General features: G+C 36.3%; 1 protein-coding gene across 3 annotated transcripts in view; it reads right to left on the bottom strand.

Annotated features, from left to right (window-relative positions):
- CHID1 (chitinase domain containing 1) overlaps positions 1-24,548 on the bottom strand; it is a 120,693-nt gene that overhangs the window by 357 nt on the left and 95,788 nt on the right. For 2 of the 3 annotated variants that reach the window (XM_026850389.1, XM_026850390.1), the window contains exons 11-12: positions 5,322-5,402; positions 2,027-2,069 (exon numbers count right to left, since the gene is read on the bottom strand). In XM_026850389.1, the coding sequence (XP_026706190.1) occupies positions 2,027-2,069; positions 5,322-5,402 (124 nt within the window). Of the gene's footprint in view, positions 1-2,026; positions 2,070-5,317; positions 5,403-24,548 lie in introns of all 3 variants that reach the window. The other variant, XM_026850391.1, reaches the window with a different exon arrangement.

The following is a 24,548-nucleotide window of genomic DNA, read 5'->3' as shown; positions in this document are numbered from 1 at the left end:
TTTTTAAAACATCTATCCTTGAACCAGATACCAAAAAACCTAGTCTGTATTTCAAATACTCTCTGGTTAGCAAGCAATCATTCAGTAAGAGACAGTTAATTGCACCAGTTAATTCAATGACCTAATAAAAGATAACCAGCTAAATAGACAAAATGCCACAGGAATAAATCAGGTTTATGAAGTATGCAAAGGACTATTCTAATTCAGGCTATCATTTCACAATGTGCAGAAATTCTAACTCTACTCAGAAATGTCTCAGGGGTAAAATAAAACTTTATCACTGAAGACAATTGGAACAACTTGTCAAATATCATCAAGATCTCTTACCTACCCTTGCCTTCTCTCAGGACGAGTCACAGTTTTCATTATCACAATTCTATTTTAAAGAGATTCTGGGAGATTCATATTTAAAAGTATCCCTATTTGAGCTCCAGCCATTGACTTGGAGTGAGTTTAGCCATTGGTTTACATGGGAAGCAATGCCACAATTCATGTTCTGCACTTCCTTCAGTTCAGACAATAAAAATAATTATTATTTAATCTTTTATTTTCATTTTTTTTTCCTTTGAACTGCAGCACTGCAATGTTTAAACTGCTCACACCAGGGATCTGTTTAAAACTCATTTTCACAGAAAACAGAACAAAGTTTCAAGGCATCATTAACAGATCCACTGGGCCTGGTGTTCATGACTACTTTTAACTAATCATGAACAAATGAATTTTGAGCAACCTGCTAGTGATTATAACATTAAAAAGGGGGTGAAACACACTCATCATGGGGTAATAAAATGAAGTATTCCCTGACCATCTTCATCATCATTATATGAAAAACTCTTTTATTTTCCCTAGCATAGCATACAAATCTCAAAATTTCATTTTCTCAGATATTTCATTACAAGCTTGTTGAAATTGGAGAGAAAACCTGGTTCCATAAATTTACCAACCACCACAGTTGAGTAACTGTTAGAGAAGAAGTAATGAATGAAACGCACAGGAATTAGTGTTCTTAACCTGGTTAGTACTGACAATAGCAGGGTAAAATCCTTCCACAAGGCCAAAGCCAATGTAGTGTAACAACATGCAGCACAATCTATCTTTGATAGATTTGCAATGAAACTTTCTAACTCTCTAAGACAGGTACTACTAGCAAGAACACAGATGTGGTAATTAATATCTCATATGTGCTGGTACTTCCACCAATATTAGATTAATGAAGGGAAATATCCTTGTACTAATGGAGCTTAAAATAACAATTCTGTTAAGAAAACCAGAGACTTGGATCATTTCACACTAGTTTAACCATGCAAAATGTCTCTGCTCTCTGTAAATATGATATACTTTCACTACAGAAGCAATTCTCTTCCAATATTAAAAGCCAACAGAGGCTTAACATACTGCCTTTAGCTTAATTTGCGAAAATCTAAAGATAGCTTCCTAGGAACTGAGGCTGCAAATAATCATTTTATCCTGTATTCTGGTGTATTGCAGACTATTGTGTAGACAGAAATCGTATGTCCTGCCAGGGGACTTTAGTAAGGCCAAATTCTGAAGTTTTCAAAACACTAAAATATGTTCCACAGAAACAGAACTGAAGAAAACAGGGTGATGCAGGCTGCCAGGGAGAATCAGGACCCCGTTACAGAGAAAAGCAAAAGTTTCCCAAGCTTCCAGCCAACATGATCAGAAGGAAAATTTCTTTGGTCTCCTGTCTGACAATCAGCATGTCTGTTAGCACATGAACTGTGCACTCGAACAGATCCTCTCAGAGCACTGGTTTGCCCTGGTGTGTCTTATCTCTAGACATGGCTAATCTTCAAAGATCCCCAAACCCCATTATGCATAAGACAGAAAAAACAATCTTCTTGTACAGGCAGCTGAAGCTCTGAATCATAACAACCCCATGAGAGTAAACTTTCACAAAAGCCAAACCCAGTTCAACATTTTCTGAAGTGTCTCAATAATGCAACGAGTCAAGTAAACATCTCTTTCCTCTTACAGACCTCTGACATGAAAAAGTGGCACCTACCTTCAGTGTTGGGTAGAAGACAGCATGTTTTCCTCCTTTATTTCTGCAAAACAGGAAAACCAGTCACAATAGCTCTGACAGATTCCCATAGGATTTTTAGCTGAGGTTAGAATTCAAAACCAGTTTATTCCTTCCCACTAAAAGGAAACAAAGACAGTGCTGAAGAAAACTGCCAATTTTACCCTGAAGAAGTTATTTCTATTAAAAATAAGATACACTAGTATGTTCAAAACATGAGCATTAATATGTCAATACCAAAGCCAGAGAGTACTTGCCAGTTAGTAACTTGTATCTTTGAGATTTCTTAGTCACTCTGGAATCTAAGGCATGCTGCCTCTGAAGTCACTTTTGCTATCAACTTCAACTCACTCATTACTTGCACTCTGGCTACTCTATCTACTGATGTCACGTTAGGGCCAAAATCTTCTCTGTTTCTCCTTTTCTACTGCAGATAAGAACTTCTACTCCTGCCCCTTTTCTACTGTTTGTACCTACTAGATACAAACATATCACAGCACATAAATCCAAAGCAGTGGGGAAATAAAAGCCATTAAGACAAGGTACACAACATATCCAAAAGTCAAGTGTGCAACCATGTCACTGTCCTGCAGGTATCAGCTACAGGAATGTTTGTCAGAAAGGTCCTCCTGACAAAGTCATCCTACTTAAACAGGCTTTGACAATGCTAGCAGCTGGAAAGTTAGCAAGTTCAAAACATGACTGTATAGAGTCAAAAACCTGCTAGAGGAGTCTTTGCATAGCAATTGCATCATGCCACAACTACAACAACAAAAATCCCTGGTTATCTAAAGGATTCCTTAAGAGGCTTCAGGATAAGGCCTTTCAAAACATCTAAAGAACAGAGCATAGCTTCCTAATAACTAACATAAAGTTTGGGAAGAAATCAGGTAACTTTAATGATTAAGATGACAGTACCAAACTTCTTTGGGCCTAACACTTCATCCAAGAACTGGTTACAACAAAAGACAATACAGGCAGTCAGACAAGGTATTTATTTACCCCACAGTAGTGGCCTTTAAGGAGGACAACTCTTAAAAGAAGTGAAAAGGCTGACGCCAATAGAAGAGATCTCACAACAGAGATGGTCTGAAACTAGATCTAAATAAACACACTGAGATATCTTGTTGCAACTGGATTATAAAACTGTCAGATAATAAAAAACAGTTGCACCTACTAAATGCGCATCTGAAAAATAAGAAGATATTTGGTTGTCCAATGTAAACTGTGAAAAATTTTCTCCAATTCCCTAAATTACTATCTTTCAGGTTAAATTCAATGCTGGCAGTATAAAATATATGGACAGGACAAGCTACACTGGGCACAGATACCAAGGCTGCATTTTAAACCCCTAATAATGAGAAGGATGGGTTACAAGTGGTCTCACAGCACCACTTTACCAGTTAGGCTAGGAGGAAATGCAGAGAGCATTCTAAGTAGGAATTGCTCCTAAAATCTCCCAACTGACATAAATGCATACTTACCTGTAAAGTGCATTGGGGCAAGCACTCAGAGACAACAGATTTCTGTAACTATTTGTAATAATTAGTCTCTGTCCTGCTACATGACAATCATTAGCTGTGCATTGCTTAAAGATTCATAATTTGATTTCTTAGCAACTGCAGACGTGCAAGATTTCCAGGTGAGATGCTTTACCATTGAAGCGTATTTCAGGCCTGGCTGCCATCCCCACCCAATGTAACTGAACCTTTGCAAACCAAAGCAGTAAGAAAAAGAGTTCACTTGAATAACCCTCCTCTGCAGCTGGATGAACCGCTGCAGACACACTGAGTCACGCTGCTGCCTGCCAGGCACAGTGCAGTAAGTCAAGTTATGGTGGTTTTCAGATCCAGTGTGCTTTATGCATCAAAAAAGTCCTCCAGGAAGCCCACAAAAAAGAATCTCCCAAGACTGGCTTTCAAAAGCAAATGATGCAGTACTACTGACAGGCTATCTCTTTCCCACACAGCCAGTTTGCAAGGAGGTGTTTAGGAAATGCATTTCAGAAATGAATCCCAGCAGCATGCCATTCAGAGCCCTTGGATTTACTCTTCTGAGAGCAAGTTTTGATCCAGTGGTCATTGTGTCGCCAATTGCATTGTGCATTAAAGATCAGTAAAACAAAGCTTCTGATTTATTCCTCTTTAGTTATCATGAAAAACCTTGTAATTGTTTGGCACACAGTAATTTTGCAACAGGATACCAAAGCATTAAGTAGGAAGGAACAAAACCCAGGACTTTCATACAGACACAGAAAATAAACTAAAACACTGCTGACCAACAGCATGTCTCTGAGAAGTCAGGAGAAAATTACAGACTTAGAGAAACCTTGAAAATTAAACTAAAAATATAAAAGTAGGACATTTTTAGTTTTGGGGGGTTTGTAGAGGGTTTTTGTTGTTGTTGTTTTTAATATTTAAAATCAAGAAGGTGTTTTGGAAAGAACAAAGTAGTTCCGATTTTTTTTTCGTAAAGCACCCTAAAATGTGTTTTGCTCTTGTTTTCAGTGGTGTGTCTTCATTACAAGTGCACTGAGTAATATACAAGGCACAGTTCTGTAGAAGAAGTAGGATTATTTTTTTCAGAATTTTACCACATTTTGTATATTTGCATACAAAAATAGCAAATTATCACTGAAGTTTAATAAGATGTTGCTGAGTTTTTAAAAAAATCCATTTTAGATAGGATTTTTCCTAGCATCAGGAATCCTCTTGTCATTTCATGATGATAAAGGGCGAATAAAGGAAGTTATTACCTTTTTCCTTCATGCTCTCAGTCCTTTAAAAAAGTTTATCACTTGATATTATTCTCATTACATTTCTCTATGGTCCATTCCATTTAGTGGAAGTCTGTTGCTTGACCAATCTTATCACTGGGACTTGTAAAACCAGGGTCTTGTACCACAGATTTTTTTCAGAACCATTTTTGGCTGAGTTATTGGTAATCACCCAAGAGCTCACAGTACTCATCTCAGAGCCTCTGATTAACTGATACGCAGCAGATAACTTTGATGGATAGCTTCTAAAGATATGACTCACCAGACTTCTCTCTTCTAAAGATTGTTTTGGCTTATGTTATTTCATTAATCCTTCTCTGATTTACTTCTCTCACTTGAAGCACTCCTTTATGCTGCAGTTCACTGTTGACACACAGATCACAAACAGCAGAATTTCCACTTGCTGAGATCAGTTGCATTCTATACTTAACTGGTAAATCCTTGTGTACCGGGCCACGCCCAAAAATATTTGCAGAACATAAGTTAATAAACGTAACTCACTTTTTGTATTCAAAGTAGTGCTCAGCAATTTGTTCATCCCAGACAATTTTTGGCTTGTGCTCCTTCAAGGTTTCAATGTACCTACAAATTAAAAACACAGATATGGAATTAACTTTTCTAAAAAGCAGTAATGAAATTACATTGAAGAAATTTCTGAAAAAGCAGTTGTATCGTGTATAGATGTTGAACACTGTAACAGAAATATCTTCTTGCTGACAGTTAATTTACTCAGCCACTTTACAATTTGCCATGTTTGCATTTTTAGGCCTTTCTTTTTTAAGCAATGAATTAATTAACATTCACCAGTTGACAAATCTATAAAGGCACACGAAGGCTGTGCTTCAATATTTCTACAGTCTGATTCCTATATGCCAAAGCACAGGAATTGAAGTCATCCCCAGGCTGCACCTAATTGTGTCCTCCAAAGGCTAGTCAATGTAATTCTTAATATTAAGCCACTGTTATGTGATCAGAAAAGTTCTGCTGTAAAAGGGGCTTTACTTAACCTTCTAAAAATAAAATTTAAAGAGAGCTCATTTTCAAGGAAAAGTTACTGCTAAGTAAATCTGCATATGAATTTCTTCCACCACTAGCTTCTTGGCATTATTCTCTTGCATGGACATTTTGAATGTGGAATGACCTACTTCATACCTACCTGGAAAAAAAAAACAAACCTCTGGACAGAATACTACTTGTACACAAAAAACTGCATAGGGAACTGGTGTGGAATAGTTAGCATTCCATGTACAGGAATCAGACTCTAATTCATGTTGTTGGTTAGCTCACAGTATCATCTCAGTGTAGAGACAGTGTCTCCTTGTGTCTGCATTTCTGACTGCACAACAGAAGCAAAGCTGCTTGCTGCCTCATGTAAGAAGACCAGAAGATGGCAAGCTACTGCCAGTGATGGAGGCCACATGGGTGTCACAGAAATAGGAAATAACCTGCATCTTTGGCCAGCAAGAAGGTTGAACTTAACTGCTGTCAAATTTCCTGACTAAATATTAGAGTGTTTATCTCACCACAGGCCAAGCACCACCAGTTTCTTTATTTCCTTGGGGACTATATCACTGAATTCCAAGTCCCATTATCAGTACTCTATCATGATTATATAAAGTTAGCACAGGCAAACATGGTCATCATAAGGTAGCATTAAAATTATTTTTTTATTTTTGCAAAGTCTACCAAAACCATCTCTTCCACGTGTCTCATTCTTGAAATAATTTCTTTGCTCATGACAGGATTTGCATGGAGAAATTTCCCTTCAAATCATCTTATTTTTAAATAAGAAATTTCCATCTCCTATGTAAAAGATAATATAACTGATTTCCATCAGCCACTATCCTGACTCCATCAGTGCTGAAATTCCACCTCACAATACTCTATAAAAAAAAAAGAAGAAACGTTTGTATTTCTCAGTTTAAAAAAGATTTGTTTTCTCATTTGGTTTTATTCTAAATGCAATTACAACATTCAGCATCACAGGGAATATCTCCTCTCTTTTGTGTGGCTTGCTCCTTCAGATACTGGTAGATTGTTGTCTACTGCTAGCCGTTTTAGAAAAGATTTTCATTTTGTATTTAAGTCAAACAAACCTGAGCCAGGCATGCTATTTAAGTATCTACATAAGCAAACACATGGTAGCGGCTATTGCACTCTTCCTCAATACACACATGCCCTGGAACAACACACCTTTTCAAATAATGCAAATTAAACGTTGGAACCTGCCCATCCCTTTTCAAGATATATAAAATGTTAACTCACTCCACTAGATAAATATGCAAAGAGATCTAGTGTTAGATATTGAAAATCTAACACCTTGCCCCATTCCAGAATGGCAACTTCAGTAATGACAGGAGACAACACTCCTGTAGAACATGGGACCAAGATGTTACGGCCCAGAAGACAAGAATTACCAGCCAAAACACCCTGGTACACAGTTTTATTCCTGAAAGTATGACTTTAGATGGGAAATCCTAATTTTGCTTGCTAAAAATCCCAGCACAATTAAAAACTCTTCAATATACATATAAAAAAGCTTTAAAATTAAAAATGCAACTTGAAGCAATTATTATAGCCTATTATGTATAAGGTATATTATTATTTTAAAGCTGTTCAGGCATGCACTGCATTTAATGAGAACCTATCCTGACCAGGCACAGAGAATTTATTTCCCTTTCTCCTCCCTCTAGGCATTTATCACCACAATATGTAAGACCAAAAATTAATAAATTTATTTTCAAATCACATCTATGGTGGTGAGAACAGCTCCAAGCTTGAGTTGCAGAAAAAATAAATATTAGGCCCAAAATTGTCACCACTATCCATTAATTTTGGGGGAACCTACTTGAAACATATTAACTTGGTTTTTACATTCTCTCTCTTAAGGACAATAAAAATTCAAAGTGCAATGTTAAAAAAAAATAAGCTCCCATTTACTTCAATTGTAATACTCATACTGCATACTCAATGCTTCTGAAAGTCAAGTTTTATATTTTTCAATCAGACAACAAGGTTCTGTGAGGAGTCTGGAAGAGGTACAGCAACAAACCAGAGTTGTTTCACATAGGCTTTCTATTGCCCAAAGCTGGGAACCATCCATTCCCTTCCTGTAGTCATCTGCCCCAGACACCATACATTTTCTTGCTATAAAACTTACAGAAGCTTTACAGGCACTATCTCCCGGATACACCATATTTCCTATTACCTCTGTGCTATCCTACTATGTGCGTGATAAGTCGATGGGTTCAACTAATGCTTACCCAGGCACTCTTAATATATAATCCCCTAGATAAGGCATTACTTGATTCAACAAATATTTGATACGCAATTATTAAAAAAAAAAAAAGAAAAGATAAATTTTCCATCACAATGAACCAGACAAGCATGGGATATCGATATACCTGGGGTACAAGAGATCTAGATTAATTTCCAGGTTCTCAAAGAGGAAAAGGAATGGGCAGGGAGCTCATCACAGCCAGCCTTCCTTCTTCTTTCCACTTCTCACCTCACTCTTCTCCTTTTGACTCATATTTATTGCTATTTTTTTCTCTAATTTATCTCTCTTTCTACTGCCACTGTCCCAGTTTGAATCTGGTTTTATACTTCTATCCAGAATAATTTATTTGCTTCCTCCATCCATCTCCTTACTAGCATTCTTCTTCTACCAAGCTGCCTCAGCAGTTAAAAATATGATAAACACTGAAAACTCAGCCTCACTCGCTTGCACTGGGAATTCTGTGGCCATTTGCAGAGAAAGTCATGCTGTTTCTCTGGTCTTGGTGCTAGTCAATAAGGAAGCACCAGTGCAGCACGTATAAATGATAAATTTGCATGGATTATCAGGCATAGTAACAAAAGGCATATAAATGATAAATTTGCATGGATTATCAGGCATAGTAACAAAAGGCAGATGTCACCTGAACATCCCCACCTTGCAAATACTTATTCTTAAAGTGAGATTCTGGCTCATTTAAATAGGCCTTGGTTTAACTTACCCAAAAAAAACCTATTTCTGTTCCCCAGAACATTCCCTTCTGATAACAGCTAAGCAGCTAAAGTATCAATTCAGTTGCCGCAACTGGGCTTTGGAAGTTTAAAAGTTACAAGCCAGTAAAACCACAGCCACATAACACAAAAGTGTTTGGAAACAATTTTAAGTCTGCCTGCCACCTTTCATACAAGACATACGTCTGCAGTGTTTTAGGGCAATTTACGGCCATACCTCTGTCAAAAAGGACACTTCTTGGTCTGCAGACACCAACTGTTATGACTCTGATACTCCTGGCTACAAACCCACTGGGCAGGGTTGGACTAAAACAAGTATTCCCTTCTGCAGAGCAAATGAGAAGCCAAAGGTACATATTATGGAGTAGCTATAAAGTCAGTCCTGCCAAAGATGTATGAACATGAACAACACTAATATAGCTACACCTACACACTATTGCACTTTCCTGCACATCCAACTAATAAATAAAGGATCCAGAATAAAGCTTCTCAGCTTTATGGCTGGTGTTCAATTTCTAAGACACTTTTCTTCCAAAAGATGAAAAATGGTATGGCACTGGAATATGTTAAGGTAAAACCCATGATCTATAGGCCCCCAAAGAAGGTATATTTATCTTCATGGATAATGCTTTTTCATGAAGAATATAAAGAAACAGGTCTCTAGTATATCTTTTGAAACAAAAATATACATTCTGGAAAATACATAGCTTCCTATATGATTTATAGACTAGGATTTATTTACAAAGGTTAACTTCTTTAATTCTCAGGTGCTTTTGCTTTACTCTGAAAAGGAAAACACTACTGAGCATACATCCCATTTTGATGCTCTTTGATGACACACTTTACATTTTCTCCTCAGTTCTCACATGAACAAAACTGACTAGAAGCAACAGGTCTCTAATAAGAAGGAAGGATCATTTGCTCCTGCTGCAGTGAACTGAGCTTATCTTCCACTATAACAAACTCGAGTGATTCAGTGATGCAAAACAAATATACAGAAATACTCTGAAACAGTTTTCAACATAGTACTCTGAAGGACATTCCCTCTCTTGGTCCATATCTTCCAAACAGTGCTGGTCAGTCCCCCTACTGCTCTGTGTACACCAGGACACTGTGCAAAAGGGCAAATACCCATCTTCGAAACAAGATTTTTCAGAGGGGATATAGATATAGCCTGTAAGTCAAACCCTCTTTTATTTAATTTCAACTACCACATTTTGGCTGTTTATGCTTTTCTTGAGATGTTTCCTTTTTGGTGGAAGAAAATGTAAAGAAACAATATAAACTGGAGATATTTTCAAACTTTAAATTTAAAAGGTTTTAAAACTGAGAATTTTTTTGGCCTTTTCTGCTTTTTGGAAGATCATTTCTAAAGAACAGCTGCAAAATTGCTGAACATACTACTACTAAATAAGCTACTAAATAATTCCACCATGAAACTAACATTTCTGATAAAGAATGCCGTCAATGGTAATAAATATACAATAGGAATAAATATACAATAGGTAAATACAATAGGAATAAAATTTTAAAAAGAAAAAAGATTATACAGATATTTTCATCCCTAAAATTGTAGCTTGCAAAAGCTGGAGATGTCTTGCAATTTAGTAATCTTTAGATATTAGCCTTTAAAATAGTTTTGTGAGCAACATAAATTTATGAAGGGTCTAGCTGCAGAGTCACTAAATGCATCACACTATATATGTTGTGTGTATATATATATATATATATAGTATTATATAGTGTTCAATAATAAAGGTTGGTAATGGACTGAACAATGAAGTAAGCTTTCACCACACTGATCCCATCAGGATCACTTAAGCACCTTTTTACTCATCTCCTCTCACCATTCAATACCCAATAACACCATACTTACAATATATAAGTATCAATTTCCAGCTTTAAAAGGTGGTAAAGCTGTCAAAATAACCCTTTCTTGCACATTAAAGAATCTGGATTTTATTAACACAAATCCCACAAGTTCCTTCAAAAGCAAATAGGTTATCCCAGAAAAAGACAGCTAGTACATATCTTCTAGAGAATCAAAAGAACACACTAATTAACATTAAAACAGTTTTTACTCTGAGGATTTATGCATTTGCATGGAGTGGAGAGCACACTCATATATTCTGTCTTCAGATTATGTTATTCAAAAATAATTCTGTTACAATTTTTATTTAGATTATTTAATGTAAAACAACTTGAAACCAAATCCAGTTTGCAGAGATCAACCAATCTGTTCACTTTCATTGCTGTGGGGTGTCATGGGTAAAGCTGTTAAAGTATCTAAGTACCAGCCTAGAAACGAAAAATCTATAAGCAAGCATCATCTTTCTCTATTAATCTTCTCTCCATTGTTGCCTGCACCTTTGCTCTGTCATTTTTAAAAGGCAATAATAGTATTTTTAGTATTTTAATAGCAATAGATTTCCAACAGAGCAGTTTCTCTGTGGGTATGTTGCTTTCAGTAAGTTTTATAAAGTCATTCTCACTGATTTCTCCACAATACTTCATCACTGACTTGACAGATGACACTTACATCAACCTCACACAAAGCTATTGACCTTTTAACTTCTGCCATGATGCACAAGCCAATCCATGAGGCACCAGCCCAATGAAAATAAGCAGAACCTCAGCAACACTTTTACCATTACTCCGGGTTCTTCAGAAGAGCACCTTGTTTACCACTCTCAAAGTAATTTAGAAACAATAATACTTTGGTGGACACAACTGCAGAGAGGCAGCCAAGTATTCCTATTTTACAGAACTCCAGAGACACAGAAGACAATGTCAAGCTTTTCAGAAGTGTCCTCACCTTGCTCCTGTCTTAGGGAAGCAATAAGCATTAAAATCTTTCAGTGCCTTACTATGAACACAAAAGAAACCACAAACATCACAGCATTTCTATGCATACAGGTTTACATGTTAATAGTGCCCCTTATTCTCAATTTCACAGAGGTTTTATAAAGAAAAAGCCCTGTCTGAGAGTGTACACAATGACATGTTGGCAAGTCACCCTAGAGAACTGTGAGCGCAGCTGAAAGTACTCTAGCGCATGCTAACTTTTTTCAATATAACCAAAAGAAGAAGAAAAAAAAAAAAAGTTACAGTTAGATTTTTAGCAAAGAATAGAACTAATCACACACAAGGCAGAAAAAGATGTGAACATTTACATATTTATGGTTTTGACTGAAACTGACAGATATGAGAAGAACATATTAAAATCTCCATAAAAAAACCAAGATCTTTATTTCTAAGTCAATAATTAATTCTCAGACCGTGGATACATAATTAGATTGAGGCAGAAGGCTTGCATATCTGTTTGTATACCTTCAATAACACACTGCTGTTTAGCAGCTCTATTTTATTTTCACAGAATCACAGAATATTCTAGGTTGGAAAAGACCTTGAAGATCATCCAGTCCAACCATCAACCCAACATTAACAGTTCCCAACTACACCATATCCCTAGCGCTAAGCTGACCCTACTCTTGAACCCCTCTAGGGATGGGGACTCCACCACGTCCCTGGGCAGCCCATTCCAACGCCCAACAACCCCTTCTGGAAGGAAATACTTCCTCATACCCAGTCTAACCCTTCCCCGGTGCAACTTGAGGCCATTTTACCTCTTGACCTATCACTTGTTACTTGGTTAAAGAGACTCATCCCCCCTGTCTGCACCCTCCTGGCAGGGAGTTGCAGAGGGCCAGGAGGTTTCCCCTCAGCCTCCTCTTCTCCAGACTGAACCCCCCCAGTTCCCTCAGCCGCTCCCCATCAGACCTGTGCTCCAGACCCTGCAACAGCTCCGTTGCCCTTCTCTGGACATGCTCGAGTAATTAATTTTGCTTGTATTTGTTCAGTTAGACATAGTTTTTTCTTTCCAGTTTATCTAATTTAACACATGACAGGTCAGTATTCATACTGGGGTTTAGTTTTGGCAGTTTCTGCTGTCTTGGAAGAATGAGTTCATTGCCTTTAAAACGCTCCTGTATCAACTGGAGTTCCCTTTCTGCTCTTGTCAAAGGGCACCCTCCTGGTCAGGAAGAAGACAAGTTAATGCTAGAAGATTTTGTGAGATATTTAATTTATATTTATTTAATTAATATTTAATTTTGGGAGATATTTAACATCTGCATGAATGCAAATTGCCCTAAATAGAATTGAAAACATATTGTTACATTACTAATCAAAAGACAATTTCAAGAAAATATGTAGATGTGTCAACAGTAGTACTTATTATACCACTGTATTTCAAATCATATAATCTGCACTTAGTTATTAAAATACCATAATAATTTTATATTTTAATTTTAAATCAATGTAATGTTTCAACTCTTTGTTATGACACTACAAAAAAGTAGGAGAAGATTATCTCATTTTTACCCCCTCTAGTCACAAAAGTATTAGGGTGAAAAAAGTATAATGGAGAATACTCAGCAAAAAGACTTCAAAAAGACTTCATGAATAACCTGCCTAACTTTCTTGCAGGATATAAAATTTAAGCAGAACTTCCCCATTCTGAAAAAAGATAAAATCACAGCTTCCTTTTTTTTTTAAATCACTCGCCTTACCAGGTCTCTGTATAGATATATACCTGGGGTTTCTCTACTTTTCTGTCTGGATAGGATTTGTAATCTGGCTCTTCTGTGGCATATGGAAAAAAAAGGACAGAATGTGGAGATCTGTACCAAACTGAAATCTTTCTAGATGCCCTCACATAGCATGGACAACAGCAATAGGAACTAACCATCCTTTCAGGACAAGCCTCAGACTACCAATGCTGTTTCAGAATGATTATACCAGAAGATACTACAGTGCAATGCCAGAATTTGCTTTGAGCAGTGAAAGCATTGCTTACTCCTGTCATACTAAGGTAGTTTCTGCTGTAATCCAGGATAAGAATCAACACCAAAGATTTTAGCATATGAATATCCACTAGAAGCTAGTAGTAGTAAAGAAAAGGTTAAATAAATTATATTGGATAATAAATAAATAATCATGCTGTGAAAATTAAATACACATAATGTATAAGTTACAGAACAAGCATCTACTGTGTGGAACAAGCTTAGTCACAGAAATGTTATCCTTACAGAATTCTGAAGTATTTAAAAGTGCTGCCAGGCTTCTAAGAGAATGACTATGTCTAAAGGAGAATTGAAAATACACATTGTTGAGAAGCCATAGGTGATTCTTTCGTCAGTCAGGGTCAGACCACCACACTGACATTACTGCAACTTAATGTCCATGCTTCACAGAGGAAACACAGGTCCTAATAAAGTCTTAAAAGGCAATGCATCATCATGTAATGGTAGAAGTATTAGTCCTTCCTAGACCGAATAAAATAAAAGCTTAAATTCTGCTCTAGCTCACCCAATAATCTGGTTTACTACAGAATCTGAAACAAGACACAGTCTCTTTGCTTAAAACTACTTCTCAACATGACAAAAACTAATGCTTGTTTATACCTACAGGCTTGTTTCAAGAATCAGCAGGTTCATCTTAAAAAAAAATCTCTGAAGATAAAACTGATAGTTTAAGGGTACATTTTCTGAAACGCTTAAGTAACACTCAATTGAGGTTGAACCATTTTCAAATATGTTACTCTAAGTATAATACTGGGCTCCATTCTTCCAAGAACTGACATAATAGGCAATTGCATATGAAAAACTGAGGCTGTATGTCTTTGGATATGAGGCTGAACAAAGTTCAGATACACTAATATACCTGCTGTTCAGCTGCAGTTGTAAATAACAGAAACTAAAACTATGCTAGTTCTTTTGCATGCCCGGTTGGGTTTGTTGGGGTTTTTTTTACACACACCATAAAAACTTTCCAAACTTTCTTCTTGCTCAAAATATACAAATCAGCCATATTCATACAGTGCTACACAGATTAGCTATGAAAAACTGTGTTATACTGGACTTGGAGCCTGGCAGATACAGATGATCTTAATTCAGTGTACAGGAGATGAAATTTGATCCACTCCAGCTGTGAAAATGAAGGTTGATTGCAGAGTCATCTACTTTGATATTCTTAATTCTTCCATGCCTACTTCATTTTAAAAGGTAGATATAAAAAAAATCACATTTCTTTTCCATCCTTGCCTAAAAGCTCCAATGATCTTAATGCCAGCGAACATCACTACTAACTCTTCCAGTTGCTTCTTGCATCTCTCTTCAACCATTGCTGAATTAAAACCCTCCCAATACAAGCATGAGGTCAATAACATCACCCACCATTTAACAACCACAAAAGCCAGCAGGAACATCTTTTCCTCATCCTGTGTCAGGAAAGGAGCAGCATGGTTCTTCTTTCAAGCCTCCACTTCATCCCTGTCTGACCTGGGTCTGGGGTACCGGAGGACCACCGCTGTGGCTGCCGGGAGGCCTGTGCCGGGTAGGTGCTCGAGGGCTGCTGTTTCCACAGGGTTGCTAAGAGGCCCTGGGTGAGACAGATGGGAAGGGGTCGAGCCCCATGCAGGGCACAGTTATGGAAAGGTTACACTTTGTAGCAAAGGAGAATGAAAGGGAATATACATTTGGTGCAAAGCAGCAGAAGGCACCAAGGATGGGAGAAGGATGCTGTGACTGAAGTGGAAGATCTGCCAGCAGCTCCCTGGCTACCTTCTCTAGCCTGGCACAGCACAAAACTTGTAGGCTGCAGGGCTCTGGGTATGTAAAACTGACCCGGGTCAGCAACAGCCTTAGAGGACAAATGCTAGCTCTGTTCTCTCTCCAGAAATAGGAGAAATAGTTTAGGGCAGAGAGAAGCAGTGTTGTCTATAAGGAAACAGAACATCAAGTGATGAACAAAACTAACTACAGTAGGAGACTGTCGCCTGAGAAAGCTGACCGCTATTTGGATTCCATCTGCTTCACAAGGTGCTGAAAATGAGACACAGAAATAGATCTCCACTTCCAAGTAGCCTCAGAAGACTGTTCAGATTCTTTAGCTGACTATCATGTCAGGCCTACAATTTCCACTACCAGTATCACTGCCTGGCCTCATGATGAGTGGGGTTTCAGTAAAACGTGACCTCTGAAAGCAAAGCCAATACAAAATGCTAAACCTTTATGGTTTATAAATAGGATGAGGGGGGTTGAACAGCCCCCTCTCTTCAAAGCAGTGGGAGTATCCATATCCTTCAAATTTATTGAAGGCAGCCTCTGCTGCTGTGGCCCTGCACTTTGGCATATAAAACACGCTTCATTCTTAAACTGTAGGGAGAACAGTCCAAGAAGCAAGAAGATAAGCATTCATCACTGCCTTGTGCAGCTCTGCTCCAGGTCCCTGAGATTGCAAGCATCCTCCTGAATGCAACAAATTGAATGCCTTTGAGAATGGTCTGAATGTCAGCCCAACAACAAATTCATGGTCTTATTTCCGCCATCGGGGACACTGCCATACCTGCAGCTATCAGAGCCCTAGGACTGTAATTTTCAATGCTGCTATGACAAACAAGGGCAAAATATCCACCGTTTTCTTGTACCTATTTCGGTTCACTTCAAAAGTATGTAGTAAATGTTTTCAAAGTGCAAGAATACTTATTAAAATCAGGGTATTTAAATAATTTGTTACCAAAAAAATTATAAATTCCATAAGAACAATTGTAATAAACTAAAACAAGCTACAAAAATACAGTTGCTCAAGCTTTATGTATCTTACTGTGCTGATTTAATTTGCCAGTAAATGTTACCTATGACCTCTTAAAATTAATGCATTCAAAACCTATTTCAGGTTATCTTCCTAAATGGAAGCACGTTGTAGTATTCTCTGATTTTTAGAGGTAGCAAAGACCAAAATCCAGCAAACTTTGCTCTTACATTTTAGTTTAATCAGCTATACTCTCAATGCTGACAAATCTGACTAAAATAGGACTTCCAGGATATCACACACACAGTTTTTGAAAATTTTCAGGGTTGTTTTGTTCCCATTTTTACTTTAATTAGCTGGCATGTCAATTAAATTCTGGTATTTCAACCTAGTTCTCACAAAGCAGAAAAATGTTTCAAAGCTACTCCATGTCTTTTAATTATCACCTGTCATGTCTCAAGTTCAACCTCTGAAGACCTGAACACCAAATGCTCTCTGTAAGATAAAAGAAACACAGTTCAGGGATGGTTTTTTGGTATGAAGTAGTTATGGATGTGCAGTAATAAATTTAAATGATCAAGCACAATATAACAGATAGTTTTACCTTCATATGAAAGAAATCATAAATTCAACCCCTGACTGGGAATATTGTAACTGAAGAAGGCAACTATCCTAAAGGAAAATCTATGGCAGATCAGTAAACTCTACAAACCTCCAGTGTCCTATGAAGCTATGAACTATATACTCTTTTCCATCTTTTGGGACCAAGTTAAGTGAAGAACAAAGAACATTTCTGCTGACTTCTGAGCTCATTTTTCATACTTGGCAGAGGGAGTTTTCTCCTCTCAGTTGTCCATGTTTTAGTCACAGTTATATAGATTTATTCTGTATTTATACCAATAGAACTCATATAAGACTTTCAGCCTTTGTTTTTCAAAAAGATAGAATAATGACAAATTCATGCAAATGACTACTAATCTCTCATAAATAACACCAATCTCAGAGGGTTAGTACATTTTTAACATGTTTTAGAATAATCTGCATGGCATATAATTCCTCTTTTTTTGGCATGACTTGAATTGAAGAAGGGCTATGAAAGTGGAGATTTATGTCTTTTTAAAAAACTATCTTCATCAGGGCAGTTAAGTAAATACTTGAGAACATGGATTTTAAATATCTTGATATTTAGTTAAACTAATACATATTCATGTGTCAGTGTTCATTTTTAAAGAAAAGCCTGGCACTTTTCATTATGAAAAAAAACCAGCATAACATCTTCTGTGTCTTTGCTGTAACTCTAACAAATATTTGTATATTTTTATCTGTTTATTTTCTGGTAAACAAACATATCTGTGCCACCTGCTAAAATTTGTTAAGGTTAAGATTAAATTTTAAAGCGATACACATATATTACTCAAAATGACTTCCAAAAGAACTGTTACTTAAATCAAATGGCAACACTTGGAGAGCAAATCAAGGGACAAAATTATGGCCACCACATTTTTCTCCTTTAAATTAACTGGAAATTTCAAAGTGCAATAATATTTTACCTCTAACGGGTATGTATATAATTTTTTTGGTGAATCAAATCCAGAAGTCCTGAAGAGAAATAAAAATTACCTCCTCAGACTATGATAAAAATGCAGTTTCTTTACTTTTCAAGAAGCTCTAATTCAATAACTGGGATGGGTTGAACTAGTTTTTCTGACTGATTTTGGCACTTGCTGACTTGCAATCCCAAATATTATGTTGTGAGCAATCTTTTCCCCTCCAAAGTTTTACACTCATGGATTATGATGATCGCTGTCTTCAACTGAATGCTCAGAAAGTTTCCATGCAGAAGACCAAACTATGAGGAAAAACAAAAGAATCTGCAGCAGCACATGACTGACAGACGAAACCCAAAAGAAACACTCTGAAAAGGCCAAACTGGATTTTATTGGGCCATTTTTCTATGTGGCTGTCACATCAGGGGAGGTCTAAATACATTATACATGTTATAGGTTTCTTATGCTGACAAGAAACCAAAGGAAAAAAAAAAAAGAGAGGGGCCAAGAACTAATTTTTATCCATTAATGTTTCTGAGCAAGCAACAGTAATTCAAATATGCTGCATATTTTTTTGGATCCTGGGGAATGAAGGGCAGATTATTAGACCTATTAATTTATATTCAGAAAATATATTCCAATTACTAGTAGTTTCTGACCCTTTCTGGCCTCACAGTCATTGCAAGAACCTCTTTAATTACTTGCCTCTTTTGCAATAAAATACAATTAAGCATTACTAATTATTTGACACAAGATATTTTAAGTACAGAAGAGGCTAACCAGTTGCTATAACAACATAATTTAATGAACTTGACTGGCAGGTATTACAGATTCTCCTCCCATGGCAGAACACGTTTTGAACTGCACCCCCACTTTCAAACCTATCATCTTTGTTGCAGTTTGTACCTACAATAAAATAAGAATACCTTGAACAGAAGAGTGCTGAAAGAATTCATAAACCCATAAATTTGTCACAGTATTTTACACTTCAGGATGATGCATAATGTTAAGCAATTAAGATAGAGGTGGGAAGGCTACTGATTAAAATAAAGAATCTATCTGGAAACAAGTTCTTCCTCTGAAAGACAGAAGTCTGGGATCACGCTATAAATTAAACTATACATAAGCAATTCCAATTTTGCATAATAAAACAGTGACTTCTTATTGCAAGGACAACAACTGAATATGCCATGATGTATAAATATTTCTTCAGAAATCTTGCAACAGCATTAGCAGATGTGTAGAAAAGAATAATATGACAGATATCTGAAAATTATAAAAACTCTTGAAATTTCTTTACATGATTCCAGATAATGTTCATTGTTTCCCCCCAAACGATGCCTGGTCACAGAGGGAGAAAGTGGAAGCTAAGAAGTTACCAAGTTAACAGAAGAGCAGTTTTAGGGAAGTATGTTATATGACAAGACTGTGTAACTTCAGGAGCACTTTGCCCTAGCTTACAGCTAATGCAAATTACACTCTTGGTCATATGAATCTGGACAATCACTCAGATTCAAATTTTATTTTTAACACAATGAAAGGATGAGTAATTCATAGGGAATTCAGAAAGGTGCTTAATTTTTACAGGTACAGAAACATTATTCCATATAGAATTGGTTCTGTAATTTTGAGTGCAGAAGGACAATACATACACAAGCTTCACAGAACCAGAGATACAGTTTCATTCCAGTAAACAGACCTATGTTGTTTATGATAAAATATAAATAACATATCCAAGTTTTCTTACCTTTTCACTTCAGTTACTGGATACTCAAATTTAAAGCTAACACAGGGTATTTGTGTTTGCTTTTACATAGAGGCTAAATAATTTCTTAAAAAATGTCAGCTCCAATAATTAAAACTGATGGGAATCACTAGAATTTTATAACTGTATTATCTGTCCCTAACTACAATCTCAAACATCACAGAAGAAAAAAATTCTTGACTGATGTCTGATATTCACCTTCACCACCAAACCTTTCTTCTTGACCTTATAACTTCTTTAGCAAGTCAGTCCAACCTGTGAGTAAAACCCAGCCTCACAAGTGCTTTAGAAAACCACATACACTGACCAATTTGCCAGTATAAAATCAATCATATCTCTCCTTCCTTGAACAAATAGAGAAAACCTACCTCTGCTCCTCTGCTAGTCAGTGTTAGCAGAACACAAATATTTGCATTTGGTTCCACAAATAATTCCAAAAGAGAAAGTAGCTAAATCATAAATTAAGAAACTATTCAAAACATTAAGATATTTTTAGTAACAGTTAGGAAACACAAAAAATATAGAAATAAATCCAAAATGTTTATTAATAGTCAAAACTAGTTATCTTTCATTGCGAAAACAGCAACAGGGTTTTTTTGCTGTGCAATTTGATTTGATCAAATGATTCATATACATGTAGCATATTTACAGAAAGGAAAATAAATTAAAAGGATCAAATAAGTGTTTTAAAAGGACAGAATTAGGGTTAAAAACAACTTATACACACAAACCAGATTTTGCTAGAAATGGAGACATATTGGACATAACATTCTACCTCCAATGTTACTGCCATTCTATAGAAGGGTAAAAGAGCTACATATAATACAAACATGTTCAATTTTTCCACACACTACTGAAGTCTTCTGGCTTAGGATTTCCACACTATTTAATTAAGTATCCACTACTATTTGACTTGCCTCTTAAAGTATTTCCAAAGAGGGATAGAAGACTATATGATTTGCTGTTTAGTTTGATTTTCAAAGCTAATAAGAAAACAATAAATTCATTAGTCAAGAATGGAAACTCACATCTCAGAGGTGAGATCTGTTAGACTGCAGGATACTATTACTGATGGTACTCCACCCCACCCCCACATACACTGAAGCACATAGTCCTTACGTATGGAAAGAATCTTTCTGCATGGGCAAGCACTGAAAAATTGAAAATGGAGCTTTACATCTTTTTCTGAAAATAGTCCAGATGATGATTTTCATTAATGCGAGAAAACACAGAGTAATTTAACTTCAGCACCTCTTAAACTTGACTAATTGACTGCTTAACTTTGACTGCACTGAAAGTGTGTTTTAATATAACTGTGCAATCACTGTATGTAAAACATACTAATAACTTCCATAATTTATGTATTCCAAAGCATTACGAAGGCTAATGAACCTTGCTGTTTTGATTTATCATGCAAGATAACCTGGTTAGACAGTTAGTCATTAAGAAGACACTTTCTCATAACAAAAAATAGAAGTTTTCACTAATGGAAAAATTACTACAAAATACATCTTACATGTACAAAAAGACTACTCTACCCATTCCAGAATTTCCTATAAAATTATGAAAAATTCAGAAGTCTGAACAATTATTTGTTCACAGTCTCCTCAGATTTTTTTCAAGGACAAGGTAGAGTAACTTTTATTTTCATAAAGCTCTGGCATCTTCTAAGTGTCTCACTGGCATTATCCAATTAATCTTGTGAGCACCTCATCTTCCACATGGAAGAAAAGGCAGAGACATTTACTTGTGTCACCCGCCAAAACCACATATTCAAAATCATCACGGGAACAGAAGTCTGCCAATGTAAAAAATGGTGGGTCTCTACTGATAAATGACTGATTCTTATCAAAATAGTTTCTTGCAGATTTAATCCACAATTTTAATACAACTAGTAAAAAATAAAGTAACTGCCCACTTGATTAACATTTTTCTTCCTCAGTATTTAAAGGAGCACAAGTCTTGATTATTCCCCAGCTTGCTCACTAGTTTGAGTACCAAATTAGAAGCCAAGGTTGTACCAGGATTCCAGCTTAGAGAACAAGTTTGTTTCCTTCTGTTGAAACTAAATGAGGATGAAGTTTAATAGGTGCCATGAAAATTTCAGGAGACTGTGGTTGGGTTGACATGTTCTATAGAAAAAGTTATAGGTTTAATTTAATTAAATTTAACTTAATTTGAAAAGGGCCTTAATACATGCTTGCTTTCATGTATCTTTCCTTAATTTATCCTGAATTCTTAAGATTCCTGAAGTTTTCAGTCACCCAGTTCTACCTTTGCAATGCTTAAGTATTTTTGCTGAATTTTGAACTCCCGTTTATTTCTGCAAATCAAATGGTTTTTTTTATATGAGTCACTATTTGCTGGTGCTTAGTCTGAGTCTTCTACAAAAAACAAAGTGAAATATGGCAGGGTACAGATGTCAGTGTAATGGTACACTCTTCTCTCTCCCGTTCCTTCTGCCTGTTTTTAAACAATATCAAGTTTCATTCTCACAATTCCAGCTACATTCTAAAGTACTCCATAAATTCTAGCTTCTTCTTGTAAGAATTTTGCTAATTCTCTTAAGGATTTTTCTCAAAGTGTTTTTCTACTTTTAAAATACATTTTCTAGTTCTAAGAATGTGTGTGACACTTCAATCTTATGTTTAAAATTATTGTATTTTTTAAGTTAAAATTCAAAAATCACTAAGTATTGTCTTGGGAATCCTCTGGAAGAACTTAAGAATTGAGATCATTAGTAAACCAAGCAGGTATTAGACAACAGTGTGACTGAATTATTTTGAGTTAAATTTTGCCTGTAGTTAATTTTGTAAAAAATGTGTACTCAAACACAGAGAAAAGCACAGTACAAAACCAAGGTCATTACATCTGCAGTAATCTAGGAGGGATTACTAGCGTGTAATCAAGGAGAGAATAAACTCATGGAGGGACATTATGTATGGCAGGAGAAGGAAGAAAAAGAGATCAGGAAAAGATAGAACTGGGACACTGAAAATTATAAGAGTCTTCAGAACTCAGAATACATTAAGGAAAGACGAATGGTATATAAGACCATTAAGGACCACCATAGAAACATTAGGATTGAAAAATAATTAAAATACCAATAAGCATGGTTATTAAAATATCAGTACTAAAAAAGTCAGTATACACACCTACATGTATTAAAAATGGAATACGTAAGAAAATTCTTCAAATTCTGTTTCATATCAGATGTGAACAAAAATGACTCTATTTCCATCGTGAATTATATTTGCAGAGACAGAGGAATAAATACCTTTTTCACTGTATTACTCTTAAGAAACATTAATACCTAGTTTGTGTGCTGAAACTTCCTTAAGTTCATGATGATTTTACAAGGCTGAACTAGATGTTAAGAGCAAGTTTGCTTGAATCAGTTTAGTAAATCCTGAGGGAGCAGGACCTAGGAGTTAGCCCACAGGACAGCTATCAATTAAACACTGCTGCTGGTCTACTGCTCCTCCCTCTCTTTTACGGTTACAGGCAAGCTGTTTTCAACATGGAATATCCCCATCATAAAACGAGGCTATATCTGCTCTTACTGGACACATTGGAACTTCAGACTGAACACCATACCCACATGAACTACTTCTAAGGTTCTTTTAGAAGCTTACATAAAGAGCGTCAGGCCTAACTTGTATGTACTGTTCATAAAGAAATTGTGGAATGTTTTAACATAAGAAAGGACCATGAAGGATTCATCGTAATCCCTGAGTAGTGAAAGTCTGATTTCACCCTGTTCTTGTACATATATAAGCCAAATAATTTAAAACTCCTTGCAGTATGTAAACAATAAGCTAGCAACCATTAGAAAATACTCTCAACCAAGCAACAAAGCTGTTAAATGGTCCAGAAAACAAGTCTTATGGAGAGTGGTTGAGGGACTGGGGTTGTTTACTCTGGAGAAAAGATGACTGAGGGGAAACCTTGATCACTCTCTACAACTACTTGAAAAGAGGTTGAAGCGAGGTGGCAGTCAGTCTCTTCTCCCAAGTAACAAGTGACAGGACAAGAGGAAATGGCCTCAAGTTGAACCAGGGGAAGTTTAGATTGGATAGTATGAAAAATTTCTTCACTGAAAAGGTTGTTAAGACACTGGAACAGACTGCCCAGGGAAGTGGTTGAATCACCGTCCCTGGAGGTATTTAAGCGACATGTAGATGTGGCACTTAGAGATATGGTTTAGTGGTGGACTGGGCAGTGTTAGGTTAACAGTTAGACTGGATGATCTTAAGGGCCTTTTCCAACCTACACGCTTCTATGATTCTATCCTATTCTATAAAAACAATGTGACTGATACTGATCTATACAAAGGGGGCTTTTTAGTCACCTTGTTGCAGGCTTTCATTGATATTTACACTTCAATAAATCCATGACTTAGTTTCTTGAAATACCAGCTACTTCCTTGAAACTTGTTAAAATTCCAAAGTTAAAATAAGACATTAGAAAAATGAACAGTCAGGAAAGTCATGCTGTCTAACGGACACCAGCACTACCATCTCCCAGGTTCTTTCTAGAACTAAGCAAACAAACATTTGGAAGACAAAGAACAAGAACAACACTGGTCACAGCAGTGCTAAGATCAGGTTTCCCAGTTATGAGCAAATTATACAGTTCTGAAGTCCAGCTGAGCCAATAACTGAGACATGGGAATTATATGGTAAAAATTCTGAAAGAGAATCCTAGTATAAAAAGTCTAACAGAAAATAAAAATTAAATCTAACATTTTACCTGCTTGCACTGTACTACCTTGTATCTTCTTTTCAAAGGCATTAGGAATAGGTGAAATACCCC

This window comes from Athene cunicularia (genome assembly GCF_003259725.1).
Source record: "Athene cunicularia isolate RWA chromosome 5 unlocalized genomic scaffold, athCun1 chr5_part2, whole genome shotgun sequence".
NCBI classification, from domain to species: Eukaryota; Metazoa; Chordata; class Aves; order Strigiformes; family Strigidae; genus Athene; species Athene cunicularia.
This window is presented reverse-complemented; position numbering and strand designations above follow the sequence as displayed.